The sequence below is a fragment of the Cetorhinus maximus genome, chromosome 9 (assembly GCF_964194155.1).
Source record: "Cetorhinus maximus chromosome 9, sCetMax3.hap1.1, whole genome shotgun sequence".
Classification (NCBI taxonomy): Eukaryota; Metazoa; Chordata; class Chondrichthyes; order Lamniformes; family Cetorhinidae; genus Cetorhinus; species Cetorhinus maximus.
Genome location: NC_135887.1, coordinates 54,423,840 through 54,445,216, shown reverse-complemented (window position 1 = coordinate 54,445,216; position 21,377 = coordinate 54,423,840). Strand labels below are relative to the sequence as shown.

Here is a 21,377-nt window from a genome sequence, read left to right as displayed (position 1 = left end):
GGCCATTTGCCATTATCACTAAAGAAGTAATTGGCTATAATTACATTAAGATGGTGTAAGAAATGTGAGACAAGTTATTTTTCATTGGATTGCATAGTATTATACGGTACAGAAACAGGCTTTTTGGCCCAACCAGTCAATGCTGGTGTTCATGCTCCACTCGGGTCTCCCCCCATCTTTTTTTATCTAAATCTCTCATCATAATCCTCTATTCCCTTCTCCCTCATATACTTGTCTGGTGTCCTCTTAAATGCATCCATACTATTCTCTTCAACCACTCCCTGTGATAGTGAGTTCCACATTCTCACCACTCTTTGGGGAAAGAAGTTTCTTCTGAATTCCCTATTGGATTTTGAATTTTGTGAATAACATTTCTTGTTAAGTTGCTTTTCTTTGGTTTGCAATTATTTTGTGCAACATTCCCATTCCTCTGCTGCTTTCAAACCACCCTTCTAGAAGATGGGGAAAACTGGTCATAACTTGCCAGTCATTCTGTTTTGCTCACTCTCCTTGATCTCCAAGATCTGAATTTGGTAATGAGAATTTCCTTTTGAAGCTGGTGGAGGATTTTGTGCTGTTAAAGGGAATGACACCTCTTAAAAGGAATGAGCACAAAGGTTGGATAAAAACTATGATGGCCTTTCAGAAGAAAGCATCAGATTCTGAGAAAGATCTGGAAAATCAAGGGTGAACTGGAAGTGAGTAAAGCTAGGTCAAGGAGAGATTGCCCTGGTAATACCACAGGAGAGAGATTCCCCTGATAATACCACATAGAGAGAGGCTGCCAACAATACAGTAAACAGATTCTTCCAGTAATACCACAGGGGGAGACAGTTTCCTAGTAAGTGTGCATGGTGAGGGTCTCATGGTAATACCACGGGGAAAGATTCTCCCAGTAATAACACAGGGAGAGACTCTCCCTGTAATAATGCAGGGAGAGACTCTCCCCGTAATAACACGGGGAGAGACTCTCCCCGTAATAACCTGGGGAGAGACTTTCCCAGTAATAACGCGGGAAGTGACTGTCCCAGTAATAACCTGGGGAGAGACTCTCCCAGTAATAACCTGGGGAGAGACTCTCCCAGTAATAACCTGGGGAGAGACTCTCCCAGTAATAACCTGGGGAGAGACTTTCCCTGTAATAAACTGGGGAGAGACCCTCCCTGTAATAACCTGGGGAGAGACTCTCCCAGTAATAACGTGGGGAGTGACTGTCCCAGTAATAACACGGGGAGAGACTCTCCCAGTAATAAAGCGGGGAGAGACTCTCCCAGTAATAAAGCGGGGGGAGACTCTCCCAGTAATAAAGCGGGGGGAGACTCTCCCAGTAATAAAGCGGGGGGAGACTCTCCCAGTAAAAACGCGGGGAGAGACCCTCCCAGAAATAACCTGGGGAGAGACTTTCCCAGTAATAATGCAGGGAGGGATTTTTCCGGTGATAGTGCAGAGGGGGGGAAGAGTCTTGCGGTAATACTGTGGGAGGGGGATTGAATTTTCCGGTAACACCCCCCTGCATAAGTGGTCTAGGTCAGGAGAATAGAACAGAGGAGCATAGGACTTAGGAGCAGGAGTAGGCCATTTTGTCCTTCAAGCCTGCTCCACCATTCAATGAGATCATGACTGATCTAGTTGTGGTCTCAACTCCACTTTCCTCTCTGCCCCCTATGACCTGTGACTCCCTTGTCTGTCAAAAATCTGTCTAACTCTCCTTGAATAAATTCAATGGCCCAGCGTCCACTGCTTTCTGGGGAAGAGAATTCCACAGACTAACGATCCTCTGAGAGAAAAAATATTTTGTTCATCTCAGTCTTATAAGGGAGATCTCTTTTTCTTAAACTGTGTACCCCCAGTTCTAGTCTCCCCCAGAAGTGGAAACATCCTCCTGGTACAAATCCCCTCAGGATCTTATATGTTTCAATAAGATCACCTCTTTCTTCTAAACTCCAATGGGTATAGGCCCAACCTGTTCAATCTTTCTTCATAAAATAAGCCCCTGATTCCAGGAATGAGTCGAATGAGCACTGAGATCACTAAAGGATACTGATTGTAATTCAACTAAAGAATGGGACCGATTAACTGATTAATTCCTGGAGGATTTTGATATCAAAGCCTTGACTGCCCTCTTGGGTGGGTATAAAAATCTGATGACATAATTCGAGTTCTCATGGAGTCCTGAACAACATTATTCCCTCAACCAACACCATAAAACCAGTTCATCTGGTTATTTATCTTATAGCTCTTAGTGGGATCTTGCCGAGTAATCCATCCCTTTCTTTGCGCGTTTTTAAATCCTGCAAGAGGGGGTGGGGTGTGGGGCAGTGGGGACATTTCTTGCATCAGGTCCCTTCAGTGGAGACATAATAGAAAAAGCATGAGCAGGCAAACAATGTTAGGTTTCAAAATTGCTGACAGTTCTGTCTCAGTTTTCTCCTCCAGCACCCTACCTTTAGCAATTTAAATTGCAGCTTCCCTTCATTAACTTGCTGCCATAGAAACTGGAAAATAGAAACTGAGGTACTGGAATAACTTTTCTAAAATCTTTGGTCGGCACATTTACAGAGCAGTAAAGTAATGGAGACGAATCCCTCCCTCAATCCCCACACTCACCAAACAATTGCCCAATCAGCTTTCTGGGAAGCATCTCATCAGAAATTGATTACTGCCAGAAAGCAATCAGAGCTAGAATAGCAATGGTAAATAATTCATTCTCCAAACATAAAGGGTTGCTCGGCATAGGAATGAGTAGAGGTTTTAAGAAAAGACAAGACTGTGATCTAGAATGTCTTGTTGAATGGGGCTGAAACGTGAACCCTGAGAAAAGCAAAGATCCAAAGACTCAAAAGTTGTGAAATCTGGAGAAGAATGGAGCGAGTCAGTTGGAGGGATGACAAGAGCAATGAAGAATTTCTCAGGATGGTGGAGGAGAAAAGGTCATTAGTATCATCAAGAAAAGGCAGCAAGATTGGATAGGCAATATTCTAAGGCAGGAAAACTTGATGAAGGAGGCGATTGAAGGAAGATTAGAGGGATGGAGACCAAGAGGGAGAAAGAGAATGATGATCTTAGACAATCTGAAATTGAAAATGGGAGGCTCCTATCAGCAACTGAAGAGGAAAGAACAAAGCCATGAGTGGAGCAATGAGCAGAAGACCTGCCTTTAAGCTGATCGCTATTACATCCTGCATTGTTCTACTGATCCTATCCATAGGATAAGGGTAGAGGTTGGGGTGTAGCCAGGGGCAGGTAGGGGTTTCACCCCAGCCCTCAGGGATGAACATGCTACATATCCAAGATAGATTAGGGACAAAATGTGCAAGGTGCTGATAGTTATCATATAAGATTTTTGGATTTGGGGGCCACAGATACTAAAATAGTCATTTAGCTGTTTATAAGTAATTTTAAGATAATTTATTAAGAAGCAGCGGTTTAGATATGATGTGTTAACTAATTAGACAGAAAAAGTATACGACCTGTGACAGTTGAGTGGTTTACCGATCCCAGAGGATGAACAAACAGTTGGCACAGAGTGTGTTGATTTCAGTAGCTTGTGATAGCAGCATTCTGGTCTCTGGTCAAAGTGTTAGGGAACTCTTCCCTCGGTCTTCTCCCCTTCCTCTGGTCCATCTTCCACCTGAAGAATGCGGCTGCCTGACGAGCACTGTCGAGGCTGACCAGGATTGTCCCTGTCCTTGAGCACTTGTTAATATACCCTTTCTCTGGGGATTGGTAGTTTACCCAGTGTCAATCACCTACTCAAACCCTTCAGACCAATGGATACAGGACAAGTACCCAAAATGGTTACCTCCCTCCCTGTTCTTCACCTTGCTTGAGATTAGCTTGTTGGTTTACCTCATGCTGAGGGTCATTTCCTGGCTCTTTCTAAACACTTGCATAGTTAAGGGGGTACACAAGTCGCAATTCTACCTTAGGAATGTCAACATGGAAGCCTGAACCAAGTGATCCTGATGCTTCCAGGGACTGTTTTGAAATTGCCTTTCAAGAGGGAAAATCAATGCTGTTTAGCTATCTCATAAGGTTTCTATACTGTGCAGAAAATACCAGTTTATTAAAGACCCCTGTTTCTTACAATGTACCATCTACAAGGTGCACAGCAGCAACTCACAAAGGCTCCTTCAACAGTACCTTCCAAACCCATGACCTCTACCACCTAGAAGGACAAGGGCAGCAGGTACATGGGAAGATCACCACCTGCAAGTTCCCCTCCAAGCCACACACCTTCCTGACTTGGAAATATTTCACCATTCCTTTACAGTCACTGGGTCAAAATCCTGGAACTCCCTCCCTAACAGCACTGTGGGTGTACCTACACCATATGAACTGCAGTGGTTCAAGAAGGCAGCTCACCACCACCTTCTCAAGGGGTAATAGGGATATCAATAAATGCTAGACTTGCTAGCAACACCCATGTCCCAAGAAGAAATAAAACAAGTTATCATGTGAAACTTTAATTACAGGAGCAATCACACAAATAAAAATGGGTTGATGTGACAACAATTGCAAAGCAGATCATGGTAACCATAAACCTTCTATCATCCAGGAGCAGTAATGTAATTAACCATGAGGAACAAACTTTAGATATACCAAGGGCAATTAGGGGTGGGCAACAAATACTGGCCTTACCAGCCACAACCATATCCCATGAAAGAATTGAAAAAAAACATCAAACTAGCTGTGTAACTGGGACCCAACACAGCTTCAGATGGGAGATCACGGGCAGGATTTTCCCTACAGATGCAAGGACCCTGACATCAGGCTCAAATGGGGCCCTGAATCCCATACGGGGCTGAATTTTGCAGGAGGGGCAGACTGCTCACTGCACCAGAAGAAAAGTCGGCTGGAAGCTGACACAACCGGAACAAGCCTGCCCCGCAGCCATACACGCTGGGTGTGGGCTAAATTGGTTGTGATTAGGGCTTCTGTCCCTCAGTGGGAGGAAGTCCCACTCTCCCTGGCAGCGCCAGAGCTCAGTAGTGGGTGCTGCCAGGACTGCAAGAAAGAGGTTGAAGAAGATTATGGCTGCCCCAGAAAGGTAATACCTGGGGTTTTAGAGCGTGGAGGGATTGTAGAGACCTGGGAGGGGAAGAGGGTGATGGTGAGGAGGGGGGGCGGTTTGCAGTGCATGTAGGCCATAAGAAATGACCTGCCCACTTTCGCCTGCCTGTTCACGCCAACTATATTAGGGTGTGGGCAGCGTATTATCCTGGTCAATAGGCTAACAAACCTAACTGACTTTTAATTATTTGTTTACAGATGGCAGGCTGGCTGCCAATTTTGGTGTCCACTCACCTAGCATTTTACAAGGATCAGCTTGGGGGTGAACAGGAAAGTGGTGGGCTAGCCACCGACCTATTTTACGTGCCTCCCTGTCGAAAACACACCTGGCGGGGACACACAAAATCCAGCCCACTCCAGGAAACGGTCACGTGATTTTTCCCTGAATTGGCCAATTAGTGAACAGAAGAAGGGCTCGCCATCCAATTAAGAATGGCGACCAGGGTCTTGAAGCTGGAAGTGCTTGACGGCAGCGGAAGAATACCAAGGCAGTAAATGAGGGAGACTGCGCCCCAAAATGGGGACACTCTCTCATCAGCTTTTTTAAATTTAAAACGAGGAAAGGCTTTCGCAACTAGGCCACCACTGTTCTGGGAGGAGTCCCTACACAGGATAGTCTGCAGCTGCTGCTGAACCCGGGCTGACAGTGAGGCCCTCTCAGCCTGCCTGGAGAGCTGGCTCTCTGGCCTGCCGTTGGGAGGTCACCTCAGGGAGTTGCACTGTCCCCTGTGGCCTGTGGGGAAATGGAGGCAGGTTCGAAAATCCCAACCAATCTCTGACAGAAGGTCTTATCACACCCTTCAGCAGCTCAATTTGTTGCCCATCGCTAGCGGCCCCGTAGCCCTTTGGTCCTACAATCCCACCTCCAGGAAATGGCCCAGCTGCTGGATGGAGCCAGGGAACCGGCATGCCAGCTAGCAGTGGGAAATTCTGTGCCTGCCTGCCTCTGTTCCCGTCCCTTGCATGGACTAAAAATCCAATCAACTCCTCTCCCAAGTGAACTAGTGCAAAATGCACATTGTCACATGTCTAAATTTCCAGAAAGTCTAAAAGTTTTGGGTGAAGAAGCACAGAGCTGAGACAGTGGGTATCCTAAGTTAAACATTTAGATGAGTAAGAAGCTGGTTGAAAGAGAGGAAACAGAGGATATTGGTTATGGAGAGATGTCTAACAGGTTAGCTGTACCGAAGGGAGTGCCCCTGGGATCAATACTGAAATCCAGACTCTTCCTTACTTATATGAGCGATATGGATATGTGTCAGATTCTCTGTTTGTATTGAAGTGGGACACTGCAGGATGGGAGAGGCAATTGATTTTAAAGTAACAGTTAAAGAACTCCCGAATGACCTAGACAAAAGTTAGAAGTGGGCAGATGTGTGACAGATGAAATACAGCACTGATACACTGTTAGACATTGGGAGAAAGAACAAAGGATGCACTTACTGAAGGTTAACAAGCTGGCGAACAGGCCAAAAGAGATCAGGTGGCAGGTTCAACACTTTCAGAGCCGAGCTACACCACTTTCCCTCGTAAATCAATCTCGATTGATAGGAAATAATAAGTCATTAGGTGGGTTCAGAGTAAGGAGAAAGTAATGATTTCTAAATTAGGGCTATTGTGCATGAATGTGAATATAAGGAGTGTGCTAAATAAGATTGGTGAGTTGCAGATGCAGATAGCTAAGTGGAAATATGATTTGTGGCTATAATGGAGACCTGGCTCAAAGAAGGGCAGTACTTGGTATTAAATAATCAGAGATAAGGTATTCAGGAAAGATAGGAAAGGGTTGGCAGCATTGGTTAAGGAGAGCAGTGCTGGAGAGAGAGGATGTCCCAGAGGGACATGTCCCAGATTCTATTTGGATGGAGCTAAGGAGCAAAAAGATGCAATTACATTGCTCGGTGTAGCCTATAGGCCACCAACTATGGGAAAGATATAGAGGAACAAATTTGCATGGAAATTACATGGAGGTGCAAGAATTATAGACTAGTTAATGGGCAACTTTAATTACCCAAATAGAGACTGAGATAGTAGTAGTGTAAATGGCAAAAAGAGGCAAGTGCTTCTAGAGTGTGTTCAGGGGAATTTCAGTATGTTTCCAGCCCAACCAGAAAGCAGGCACTGGTGGACCTAATTCTTGAGAATGAGGTGGGCCAAGTGGTTCAAGTTTCAGAAAGGGAACATTTATGGGGGAAGTGATCATTTTATCATAAAGGTTTAGGTTGGTTTTGGAAAAGGACAAGGAACATCCAGAGCAAGGATAATTAATTGGGAGAAAGTCAACTTCAATGGGGTAAGAATGGATCCGACTCAGACCAATTGGAATCAAAGGTTGGCAGGAAAAACTGTAACTGAATAATAGGCTGCCTCTGGAGAAGGGATTGTTTGGGCAGAGAAAAGCTATATTCCCATGAAGGGGAAAGGTAGGGAAAACAAATCCAGAGCTCCTTGGATGATGACAGAGATAGACACTAAGATGAGGAAGAAAAAATGTGCTTATGACAGATGTCAGGTGAATAATGCAGCCGAAAAGAAGGCTGAATATGGAAAGTTTGGAGGAGAAGTGAAAAACCAAATCAGAGAAGCAAAGAGCGGTTATGAGAAGAGACTGGCAGCTAACATAAAAGGGAATCCAAAAGTCATCCATTGGCATATAAATAGTTAAAGGGTGGTGAAAGGAAGAGTGCAGCCAATTAGGGACCAAAAAGGAAATTTATGCAGGGAGGCAGGAGGCATGGCTGAGGTATTAAATGAATACTTGCATTTGTGTTTACCAAGGAAGATGATGCTGTGCAGATCATGGTGAAAGAGGAGATAATTCAGACGCTAGATGGATTTAAAATTGATAAAGGGGAGGTATTGGATAGGCTGCCTATACTTAAAGTTAATAAGACGCCAGGACAGGATGTGATGCATTCAAGGATACTGAGGGAAGTGATACTGGAACTTGCGGAGACACTGGCCATAATTCTCCTATCTTCCTTAGACTCAGGGATGGTTCTCAGGTGACTGGAGAATTGCAAATGTTACACCCTTATTCATTAAAAGTGTGTAAAGATAAGTCTAGCAAATACAGACCAGTCAGTTTAACCTTGATGTTAGGAAGCTTCTAGAAAAAATAATTTGGGACAAAATTGATAAGTCATTTGGACAAATGTGGGTTAATTGAGGAAAGCCAACGCAGGATGTGTTAAGGGAAAATTGTGTTTAACTAACTGTTGATGTGGTGTACATGGACTTCCAAAAGGCATTTGACACAGTGCCACACAACTGACTTGTGAGCAAAGCTAAAATTCATGGAATAAAACAGATGGTAGGAAATTGGTTGAGTGACAGGAAACAGAGAATGGTGGTTAATGATTGATTTTTGGACTGGAGGAAGATTTATAGTGGAGTTCCCCAGGGGTTGGTGTTAGGACCCCTGCTCTTTCTGATTTACAGGGCACAATTTCAAAATTTGCGGGCAACACAAAACTTGGAAGTGTTATGAGCTGGAGAAAGATAGTATAGAACTTCAAAAGGATATAGGCAGGTTGGTGGAATGGGCAGGCAAGTGGCAGATGAAATTGAATGTAGAGAAGTGTGAAGTGATTCATTTTTACAGAAAGAATGAGGAGAGGCAACATAAAGGGTGCAACTCTAAAGGGGGTGGAGGCAGATAGACCTGGCTGTATATGTGCATAAGTCATTGAAGGTGGCAGAAGGGGCTGAGAGCACGGTTAATAAGACATACAGTATCAAGGGCTTTATCAGTTGAGGCATAGAATACAAAAGTAAGGAAGTTATATTAAACTTATATAGTACACTGGTTCGGTCTCGGTGGGGGTATTGCGTCCAGTTCAGGGCACCATGCTTTAGGAAGGATGTGAAGGCATTGAAGAGAATTTGCAGAAAAGGTTCACGAGAATGGTTCCAAGGATGAGGAACTTCAGGTATGAAGATAGATTGGAGAAGTTAGGACTGTTTTCCTTAAAGAGACGGCTGAGAGGAGATTTGAAAGAGAAGAGTATTCAAAATCATGAGATGTCTGGAAAGAGTAGATAGGGAGAAACTGTTTCCACTTGTGAAAGGATCGAGAACCAGAGGGTCACAGCTTGAAGGCAATTGGCAAAAGAAGCAATAGCAACATGAGGAGAAACCTTTTCACATAGCGAGTGGTTAGGATCTGGAAGGCATTGCATGAGAATGTACATACGAACATTTGAATTAGGAGCAGGAGTAGGCCACTTAGCCCTTTGAGCCTGCTCCACCATTCAATGAGATCATGGCTGATCTGACTTTAACCTCAACTTCACATTCCTGGCTACCCCAATAACCTATCACCCCCTTGCTAATCAAGAATCTATCTAGTTCTGCCTTAAAAATATTCAAAGACTGCCTCCACTGCCTTTTGAGGGAGTTCCAAAGACTCATGAACATCTGAGAAAAAAAATTTCTTCTCATCTCTGTCTTAAATGGGCAACCCCTTATTTTTAAACAGTGACCCCTAGTTCTAGTTTCTCCCACAAGAAGAAACATCTTCTCCACATCCACCCTGTCAAATCCCCTCAGGATCTTATGTGTTTCAATGTGTGGTGGAGGCAGGTTCAATCGAGGCATTCAAAAGGGAATTGGAATATTGTCTACAAAAGAAGAGTCTGCAGGGCTATGAGGAGAAGGCAGGGGAATGGCGCTAGGTAAATTACTTTTCAGAGAGAGAGCACAGACACGACGGACCAAATGGCCTCCTTTTGTGCCATAACCATTCTATGATTCTATGGAAAGATCCCCTTTCTTTGCTTTCTTTCCAGCAGACGGACATTGGTTTGAGGGATTAATATTCTGTTCTATCAGCATATTTCCTTTAACCCTGTAATCCCTTTGTCTGTCCCGTATCTCTAAGCACACAATTTATATATATCTAACTTAAACTGCATCTGCCAGTTCTTGGCCCATCTCCCAAACAGTCTAAGTCCCCCTATAGCTTATCTCCATCTTCCACATTATTAACCATCTTGCTATAGCTGTAATCTGCTGAGACAAAGGTACTGGTGACCTCTCCCAGATCATTGGTGAAGTTGTTGAAGAGAACCGAGTCCAGTACACAAGCCCCATAGGATCCCAATCCTCTTGTAAAGAATCCTGCATTGTTACACAAGTTCTTTATTTCCTAATACTCAGCCATTTTTTGATACAGCACAGCACCCTCACGCCAATAATGAACCTGCTAATTCTTTCCACTAATTCTACTAAGAGCACCTTATAAGCTTTAAAAATCAAATTAAGCCATATTTACACTGCTTTCCATACCTATGTTTTTCATTCCATTATCAAAAAATTCTATCAAATTGATCTGGCTTGACTTCCAGAGTAAGTCCACAGTGGTTCTCACCAATTAGCTTGTATCTCTGTAAACATTCTACGATCCCCCTAAAACCTGCCTTCCCAACATTTAATGCCACTGTTGCTCTTTTCTTCCCCATTATTTACTCTTCAATCAACATTGCCCAGTTGGTCACCATCACACCTCCTGCTAGATTGTCCTTAGTAAAGCCTCATTGCAGAGTTCCTCGACAACATGTAGCAACTCCTTATCTCATCCAGAAATGACTGACTGACTTGTTTTTACTGTTAACACCAGCCAAACACTTTTCAACACCCATCTCCACCACTGGGTACTCTTGGCCAGGTCCAAATCTGCGCTTGGATCATTACAATAATTAGAAGCGAAAAGCTATCTGTATCAGTACAAAATCCATTTCCAATCATTTTAGCGTAAAATGAATCTATATCTGAACATTTAGGCTATCATCTCCAGGCACTGCAGAACATATTTGAACAACAGAAATTGAATGCTGAGCTGTATTGCCAAATCATAATATCTGAGATTGTTATTCTGAAATGTATAGTCCCCTGGTCAGGCCTGTGTTCAGTCTAAGCCACCAGCACAGAAAGAAACATCCAAACTCTGGAAGCAGTATTGAGAAGACTGGGTTCTGAGGAAAGAATCAGACTCAACAGCTTTGAGAAGTGAATGAAGTGGATGGGAACCTTATAGAGGTGTATAAAATGTAAAATGAAACTGAAAATTTTAATCTGGAGTGCCATTTCACATTATTCCATGATTTTGAGGTCAAGCGAACATAGGTACAAAGTGGTAAAGGTAAGGTTCAAATATCAGATTTATTCACAAAAAGTGATCAATAGCTGTGGTAATCTGCTAGTGTGGGATAATGGGGTTCCCTTGGAGTTATTTTAAAGGCAGTAGGGTACAAAGATAGATCTGTCTGTCAATGGTCTTCTTCACCTGTACTTTGTGATTTTTACAAAGGGAGGGATAGAAATAGTTAAAATAGAACTTTACAACAGGTGACAAAATCTCTGAAAGCCTATGGAAAGGCTGAAAAAGCATTTCTTAAGTCATCCTACAATTTATTGGCTCTCATGTTTTAAAATTTGCAGGGATTCTTTATGCAATAAATCTATCTTCCAACATGTTTTGTTATCCCTTACAGAGATGAATACGTCACAAAATGCCACACCTCCAGCTGCCCCTACACAACCCAGCTCCAGAAGTGATAACCATCAATCACAACATTACTTTGCCAACTCTGTAGCTGGCAGCCTTCAATCTGCTGCCCAAGTTGAAGGGACATCACCCAGCACCCATCCAGCACACCACAGATCAGAGGCTGCCATCGCTATTCGTACCAATAACTCCGAACGCCTACTACAACCTCAAGCTGCAACCTCAGAGGACTACCATGACAGCGATGGATCAAGGAATCGAGCACGAGCTGTGGAAAATCAATATTCTTTCTACTAACACAAGGAAACCCAATGTAGCAAGCCTAGGAGAATGCCTATATATAAACAGGGATACTTGACAAGATACGTCGGCTCAGCAAAACAGGGGAAAATAACAAGTGAGGGTAAAGAGACAGCATCCCTGTCATTTGACTACTAGCGATGAAAATGGAAACTGCTCCACATAGAGTGATTGTTTAATGTGAATTATAGTGTTTGATGCCACATCTGGTTCAGATCAATTGGCAAAGACCAACTTTCCTTATTAAATATGTTCTAAGGATTTGTATCTGCACTTTTCACTATTACTGTGAAGAAAGAGTTTTGATGGACTGTGCACAGACAATGAGTTAACAATGAACTGTCTTACTCATTATTTTGTCTGTAGTATTGTTTTTAGTGAGCCTGCTGTTGATATGATCAGATAAAGATTTAGCTTGTATGACATTCCTTTGTCCTGTTATCTTTAGTGGGGGGAGGTGCTGACTGATTTTGAAGTGAACATTCATTTCAAGGCCTAAGTTTGATTTGAGCTGTTGGAGTACGCTGCTGAGATCAGAAGAGAAATTAACCTGTTTAAGCGTGAAGGAGCATTTCAATATCCATCTGAATCCATTTACCACAGTGTCTCAGCAACATCAGCATTTGGAGTTCTCGGCTCCAGAAGGCATCAAGGTCCACACAGCCCATCATTCAGCACCACACTTGAGTGAATTTTGCTGGCACGCACGCCGGGATGTATGATGGTCTGTGTGTTCTATTCGAGGACATCTATGCTGTCATTATCCAACTAGTCTTAAATCATCTCATTTAACAAGGGAATGACATTGGCAATGGTCATGAAGGACTTTACAGCGCAGCCTGGGATACTGGACATCTAACAGGAAAGCTGAAAATTACATGAAGTGAAAGAACAACAAATAGAGAAAACAGAGATCAATAAAAGACAATGAAACCTTGGATACTGTTCACTGCAAGTATCGTAAATTAGGAAATATATCATAATGTGTCCATTTGTACTTCATGATACTGATGTACAATTTTAAAAATTTTATGAAAAATGATAAATTAAGATTTTTACGTACTGTCACAAAGATTCCATAAGAGATGTTTTATGATTCCTGTAAATAAAGTTATACAGTCTGTTGAGTGGTTATAAGTTCAGTGCAGGCTAATGAGAGATCTGGGCCTGGAGTTTCCGCTAGGTTACATTCATTTTTTTTCAGTGCAGTTCTCCTAAAATCGGCAAGACTAGTGTAAAGATTGAGGAATTTCTAGCACAAATTTGCACAAATTAGGTTCAGCACAAATTTATGTTCCAGGATCATTTTCACTTTTAAAAAGCATTACGCTGGAAGCCAGCCCCACCCTGAAAACTAGCTGTGCCCCCAGACAGCATTAATCGCCCTTGCAAGTCTCCGCTAATTACTCCCATTTTCAGGATTTTGAGAAGGCTCAAAAATGAAGCTGCTATTTTTAGGGATAAGGACACGAATAAATAGTTTTTAAGAACTAATAAATATTTTTTTTAATTTACTAATTATTATCTGAGATCGTTATCCTGATGTGTATAGTTCCCTAGTCAGGCCTGTGTTCAGTCTGAACCACCAGCATAGAAAGGAAACATCCAAACTCTGGAGGCAGTAATGAGAATACCAGGTTCTGAGGAAAGAATCAGACTTAGCAGCTTTGAGAAGGGAATGAGGGAGAGGGGAAGGAAATAGTTAAAGGATTTCAATTGCTAATTATTAGTTAACAACCTAAGTATCCATTTGGTTGCATAAAAGTGAGACTAAATGTGGAGAGTTTTATAACCAGCAATAGAACTCTGTCTAAAGAAGTCTGCCTTGGTTTCAGTCTTCATTTCCAAACAACTATTTGAGCTTAACAAGGGGCCGGGGACCTTATAGAGGTATGTAAAATGGAATTAAAATTTTTAATCTGGAGTGCCATTTCACATTATTCCATGATTTCAGGATCAAGGGAACATAGGTACAAAGTGGTAAAAACAAGGTAAGGTTCAATATCAGGAAGGATTTCTTCACAAAGAAATGTACCTACTGTACATCAATGAACCCAGTAAGTGATTCTGTATAGTATTTAAACTCATTTTCAGTTATTTAAAATCGGGGAGGGGGGAATTTTACAGCCCTCTGCCGGTGTATTTTTTTAAAATTTATTTTTATGAGATGTGGGCATTGCTGGCTAGGCCAGCATTTATTGTCCATCCCTAATTGCTCTTGAGGTGGTGGTGAGCTGCCTTTTTGAGCCACTGTAGTCCATGTGGTATAGGTACAGCTACAGTTTTGACCCAGCAACAGTGAAGGAATGGCGATACATTTCAAAGTCAGTATAGTAGGTGGTTCGGAGGGGAACTTGTAGGTGGTGGTGTTCCCATGTGTCTGTTACCCTTGTCCTTCTAGATGGTAGTGGTCATTGGTTTGAAAGGTGCTGTCTGAGCAGCATTGGTGAGTTCCTGCACTGTATCTTGTAGATAGTACACACTGCTGCCACTGTGTCGGTGATGGAGGGAGTGATTGTTTGTGGATGTGATACCAATCAAGTGGGCTGCTTTGTCCTGAATGGTGTCAAGTTTCTTGAGTTGTGGGAGCTGCACTTGAAGGTGGGAGGCAGGTAAAATAAAGTGAAGTGAAAGTTGCCATAGTCCCAGCCTCATTAGAGAGAGGCTACTGGTGGTGAGTTTAACCTGAGGGTCACCACATTTCAGGCGAGAAGGTTGAGAAGGTCATCCTTAATGGATGACCTCATCCGGTATGAGAATTGAACCTGCACTGTTGGAGTCACTCTGCATCACAAACCAGCCGTCTACGTAAAATGGGTGGCCAGCCCATCTCCTTCCCGCCCATTCCTGTGCTGCCCCCATATTACAGTAGGTGGGTAAGGCAATAGCCAGCCTACATGCCCTAAGGCTTATTGAGACCCTTAAGTTGCCAATTAAAGGCCACGTAAGCACCCATTGAGAGCACCCCCCCAAATACTACCCCCTCATCTGCCTCCTCCGGCATCTCAAACCCGACCCCCCCACGCCTCTTCCCCTTCCCAATGTTGACCAAAAATCCCAAACCTACTTTTCAGTTCAGTATCCCTGATCTTCTCTGGACTCCCTTGTACTCCCAGCAGTGGTCACTACTACGATCTGACGCTGCTAGGTCTACTCAGCTGTCGGCCAATCAGATTGGCCGGCAGATTTTGAGAGTGGTATTTCCTGTCCCTGAAGGGCAGAAGTCCCACATTTACCTTGTTAAGACCATCCCTAGGATATTATCACTGTGGGACTGCCCGTTTTAAAGTTGGCGAGCTGCCAACAAGCTTTTCTATTAGGCCCCCCATAAAATTCACTCCCAGGCTTCTCTCTCATGGAGAACTGGCCAGTGTTTAAAAATCTTTTATTTTTGACGATGAAACCATTTTCAGCTATATTAATAAATTGCACCTGGTTACCACTCAAATGCATCAAGGAATATTTTTAACGTTAATTTTTTAAAAAATTACAGTGAAACACTGCTATATTTATAGAATTTTTTTTACTCCAATCCTCGTAGAGGCCGATAAATTTTAAAAAGAAATTTGAACTTCCAGTTAATAGCTGAAAGAATGACACGTCAAGATTTCACATTTTAAGATATTTACATAATAAAAGACTAAAAACACCTCTAACACTAATTTTGTAAGCAACTTATACTTTAAACCACAGAATAGAATAGCCCCCTTATTTTTAGCCCAACTGATAAACACGGAATCACAAAATTTTAACGGCACAGAAGGAGGCCATTTGACCCATCATGTCTACACCAGCTCTCCAAATGAGCATTATGATCTAGTGCCCTGCACATTGTTTCTATTCAAATAATAATTTAATGCCCTCTTGAATGCCTCGATTGAGCCACACTTCCAGGCAGTGCATTCCAGACCATTCCAGACTCTTCACAAGTATACGTTACACTGTCCTTTAAACATTCAATTTTCCCAGAATCGGTCCAAAGTTATTCTTCACTCCTGAGGGTCATTCCTGTTCCTTTCCTTTCGCAGCCTGGTAACTACTAACTCCAGGACTATCTTTCATAGTGAGGTTTTCTTTTCCCAGAGACTATCCCTGTAGCCAAAGCTAGGTGACTCTTCCAGCCTCGTTTTAACTCCTCATGAAGTTAATCTTCTCCACCCGAGCATGAGCTCCCACTTGCATTCCAGCATGGCAAACCAATAGAGGCTTTTCAGCTGCTCCCTCCTGGAACCAAGCAGACTAAAAACACAGTATGTGATATTCTAGGAAAGCCTGTAACCTGATCTTTACAATGGCTTCCTCAGCATCATTCCCCATGGCAGTGTGAATCACATGTGCCTTGTATCTAGGTAGCTATGCTTGAGAGGCCAATTCTTTTTCATTTTGTAACTAAATGGTCAGTTTATAGCACAACTATTTACAACCTGACAATTTTCAGCACTTTTCTGGGACTCTGGGGACTCAACAGTCTATCCATACAGGGTGCTACCATTGTCTCCAAGCATAAATACCTTGCACCTTCTCCTCTGCAAAACAGTCTGGACCCCTTTAATCTCTGACAATCAAACCACCCAGGCTTGCTGTCCAGCAGATGTCAGAACAGGTCACATGATCCCCTTCATTTTATCTTAAATTTAAAAGTACAGTCCAAAAATCTTATAAGCCTCATAATTGTAACTGTATGCAAATGAGTTTGAGTGGAAACTTAAGTAAGTTTGCAAACTTTGCAAAAGAAGCACAATTTTTCTGATTTTGCAACCAAGGTGGTAACCCTTGGCCTAAGTGTACCTTAGAAGGTCACAGCTTATCTTTCAAATCACTCAAGAGTTTAGAACTATAGACACATATGGCGCAGAAGGAGGCTAGTTGGCCCATTGGGTTTGTGCTAGCGTTCTGCTGGAACATTCTGAAATTTCTCCCATATCTTATTGTGACCAGTTTATGCCTAACCATTTCTGGTTTTGGCTAACAACACTACATGTACAAGCCAATGAAAAGGATACTGTCATTTTAAACATGTATTTTTGAGGTGCAGCGTACTGGAAAAATGTTTCAATCAGTAACAGCTCCAGTTCAAACCTTCAGAAATTGCGGCAAACCAGTGTTAAGGGAATGTCTTCCCAAATGTTTGCACTTTTCCAAAGCCAAGTATTGGTTTGATCCTGGTCTTTTGCAGCATTCCTTTCTACTGCACTAGGAGAGTGAGAGAGAAGGACCCTTGGAGAGGCAGTCAGCACACCTAGACGAGAGTGAGAGAGGAGGACCCCGAGCCAGGCAATCAGCAGCACCTAGAGGGCAGCAAAGGAGCTGTAAAAATAGCGCCAGAAGTGGCAAGAGTCTGAGAGCAGAAGTGGCTGAGGGAGTTGGGTAAGGAGGGAGGAGGTGTTCCTATCCTTTTCTACCTTTCCTCAAAAAGACGAGCGGTGGCCTTACTAAGAAGGATCTGGTGGGTAAATTAGAAAAATGTAATATTTTTAAACACGTAGCTGTACTTGGATTTAACTAAGAAGCGCCAGGAATTAAGGAGATTTAGGGCCAATATAATAAAGTAAAATAAATAATCCAAAGTAGAATAAAGTTAATGTAAGGGAAGTAGAGTTAAGACATGCCAGGGCAGCTCAGTTGAGTGGAATACGTGTCTTGTAATATGTGTGAAGTCATGGAAGCTACCTGTGTCCTAGGAGGCCACATGTGCAGGAAGTGCTGTCAGCTGCAGAAACTTGAGTTCCGGATTTCAGAGCTCGAGCGGTGGCCGGACTCACTGTTGTGTATCTTCAAGGTTGAGAGCTATATGGATAACACATTCGGAGAGGTGGTCACACTGCATCTTGAGACAGAGAGGGAACGGTGACCACCAGGCAGTCCAAGAGAAGCCAACAGGTAGTGCAGGAGTCCCCTGGGGTCCCATTCACAAATTGGTTTTCCGTTTCGGAAGCTGGTGAGGGCGCTGGTTCTTCAGAGGAGTGCAGTCAGAGCCAGGTTTGCAGCACCTTGAGCGGTTCGGCTGTACAGGGGGGGAAGAAGAAAGATAGAAAGAGCTATAGTGATAGGGGATTCATTGGTTAGCAGAACAGGCAGGCGTTTCTGTGGCCGCAGATGTGACTCCAGGATGGTATTTTGCCTCCCTGATGCCAGAGTCAAGGATGCCGCAGGGCGGCTGCAGGACAATCTTCTGAAGGAGAGTAAACAGCCAGAGGTCGTGGTCCACATTGGTATCAATGACTTAGGTAGAGAGGGGGATGTGGTCCTGCAATCAGAATTTAGGGAGGTAGGTAGAAAATTAGCAAGCAGGACCTCAAATATAGTAATCTCTGGGTTGCGCCCTGTGCCATGTGCCAGTGAGTATGGTGAGCAGGGAGGAGGTGCTCCTTTCCTTTTCTACCTTTCCTCAAAAAGAGGAGCAGCGGCCTTGATAAGTAGGACCTGGTGAGTAAATTAGAAAAGTAGGAGGATAAGGCAGATGAATGCATGGTTGGAAAGATGATACAGGAGGAGGGGGCTTTAAATTCCTGGGACATTGGGACTGGCTGTGGGGGAGATGGCACCTGAACAAGCCAGATGGGTTGCACCTGAAATGAGCTGGGATTGAGTTCCTTGTGGGGCGTTTTGCTAGTGCTGTTGGGAGGGCTTTAAACTAACTCGACTGAAGTGTGGGAACCAAGAGAAAATATTAAAGAGGAATACCAGGGTGCACAAAATACTGGTAGGGACAGATAGCACTAGTATAGAGAATAGTAAATTAATAGGTGAAGTCGGGGTTGAGGGAGAAAGTAACAAAATCTAAATCAGGGTTACTATGCATGTATGTAAATGCACGGAGTATAGTAAATAAAATAAGATTGGGGAGTTACAGACGCAGATTGCCATGTGGAAATAGGATGTTGTGGCAATAACAGAGACCTGGTTCAAGGAAGGGCAGAACTGGGTGTTAAATACTCCCGGGTACAAGGTGTTCAGAAAAGGTGGGGAAGAAAGGAAAGGAGGAGGGGTGGTGGTATTGGTTAAGGAGAGCATTGCAGTGCTGGAGAAAGAGGATGTCCCAAAGGGTTCAAGGACAGAATCAATTTGGCTAAAGCTAAGGAACAAAAAGGAGGCAATTATATTGCTCAGTGTAGTCTATAGACTACCAACTAGTGAGAAGGACGTGGAAGAACAAATCTGCAGGGAAATTGTAGAGAGATGCAGGCATTATAGAGTAATTATAATGGGGGACTTTATTTACCCAAATGTAGATTGGGACAGTGGTAAAGGGTGGAGAGGGGCAAACATTCCATAAGACCATAAGACATAGGAGCAGAAATTAAGCCATTCGGCCCATCGAGTCTGCTCCGCCATTCAATTATGGCTGATAAGTTTCTCAACCCCATTCTCCCACCTTCTCCCCGTAACCTTTGATCCCCTTACCAATCAAGAACCTATCTATCTCGGTCTTAAATACACTCAATGACCTGGCCTCCACAGCCTTCTGTGGCAATGAATTCCATAGATTCACCACTCTCTGGCTAACGAAGTTTCTCCTCATCTCTGTTCTAAAAGGTCTTCCCTTTACTCTGAGGCTGTGCCCTCGGGTCCTAGTCTCTCCTACTAATGGAAACATCTTCCCCATGTCCACTCTATCCAGGCCTTTCAGTATTCTGTAAGTTTCAATCAGATCCCCCCTACTCCTTCTAAACTCCATCGAGTATAGACCCAGAGTCCTCAAACGTTCCTCATATGTTAAGCCTTTCATTCCTGGGATCATTCTCGTGAACCTCCTCTGGACCCTCTCCAGGGCCAGCACATCCTTCCTGAGATATGGGGCCCAAAATTGCTCACAATATTCTAAATGTGGTCTGACCAGAGCCTTATAAAGCCTCAGCAGCACATCCCTGCTTTTATATTCTAGTCCTCTCGAAATAAATGCCAACATTGCATTTGCCTTCCTAACTACCGCGTCAACCTGCAAGTTAACCTTAAGAGAATCCTGGACTAGGACTCCCAAATCCCTTTGCACTCCAGATTTCTGAATTCTCTCCCCTTTTAGAAAATAGTCTATGCCTCTATTCTTCCTACCAAAGTGCATGACCTCACACTTCCCCACGTTGTATTCCATCTGCCACTTCTTTGCCCATTCTCCTAACCTGTCCAAATCCTTCTGCAGCCTCCCTGCCTCCTCAAAACTACCTGTCCCTCCACCTATCTTTGTGTCATCTGCAAACTTAGCCAGGATGCCCTCAGTTCCTTCATCTAGATCATTAATGTATAAAGTGAAAAGTTGTGGTCCCAACACTGACCCCTGCGGAACTCCACTAGTCACCGGCCGCCATCCTGAGAAGGACCCCCTTATCCCCACTCTCTGCCTCCTGCCAGACAGCCAGTCTTCTATCCATGCTAGTACCTTGCCTCTAACACCATAGGCTCTTATCTTACTGAGCAGCCTCCTGTGTGGCACCTTGTCAAAGGCCTTCTGGAAGTCCAAGTAGATAACATCCATTGGCTCTCCTTTGTCTAGCCTACTTGTTACCTCTTCAAAGAATTCTAACAGATTTGTCAGGCATGACCTCCCCTTGATGAAACCAAGCTGACTTTGCCCTATTTTATCATACACTTCCAAGTATTCTGAAATCTCATCGTTAATAATGGACTCTAAAATCTTACCAACGACCGAGGTCAGGCTAATCGGCCTGTAATTTCCTGTCTTTTGCTTCACTCCCTTCTTAAACAGGGGGGTTACATTAGCGATTTTCCAGTCCTCTGGGACCCTCCCTGACTCCAGTGATTCCTGAAAGATCACCACTAACGCCTCCACTATCTCTTCAGCTATCTCCTTCAGAACTCTGCGGTGTAATCCATCTGGCCCAGGTGATTTATCCACCTTCAGATTTTTCAGTTTTCCTAGCACCTTCTCCTTGGTAATGGCCACCATACTCACCTCTGCCCCCCGACTCTCTTGAACTTTGGGGATGCTACTCATGTCTTCCACCGTGAAGACTGACGCAAAGTACCTATTCAGTTCCTCCGCCATTTCTTTGTTCCCCACTACTACTTCTCCAGCGTCATTTTCCAGCAGCCCAATGTCCACTTTTGCCTCTCTCTTACCCTTATATATCTAAAAAAACTCTTGCAATCTTCTTTTATATTACTGGCTAGTTTACCCTCATATTTAATCTTCTCCCTCTTTATTTCTTTTTTAGTTGTCCTCTGTTGGTCTTTGTAGGCTTCCCAATCTCCTGGTTTCCCACTGCTCTTCGCCGCATTCCTAGATTGTGTTCATGAAAATTTTCTACAGTGATATGTGTCCAATCCAACAAAAGAAAAGATGCATTGTTAGACCTGGTTCTTGGAAATGAGGTGGGCCAAGTAGATCAAGTGTCAGTGGGGGAACATTTAGGATACATTGATCATTGTATTGTACGTTTTAGGATGATGTTAGACAAAGACGATAGATAATCCAGAATGATGAGAGTCGACTTCGATGGGGCAAGAATGGAGCTGGGTCAGATAGACTGGAATGAAA

At 43.4% G+C, this 21,377-nt stretch overlaps 1 protein-coding gene across 3 annotated transcripts in view; it reads left to right on the top strand.

Annotated features, from left to right (window-relative positions):
- Window positions 1–13,023, top strand: part of sh2b2 (SH2B adaptor protein 2) — a 117,767-nt gene extending 104,744 nt beyond the window's left edge. For all 3 annotated transcript variants that reach the window (XM_078548752.1, XM_078548750.1, XM_078548751.1), the window contains exon 9: window positions 11,568–13,023. In XM_078548752.1, coding sequence (XP_078404878.1) covers window positions 11,568–11,878 — 311 coding nt within the window. In that variant the 3' untranslated portion in view covers window positions 11,879–13,023. The remainder of the gene's footprint in view (window positions 1–11,567) is intronic.
- Window positions 13,024–21,377: the final 8,354 nt, after the last annotated feature.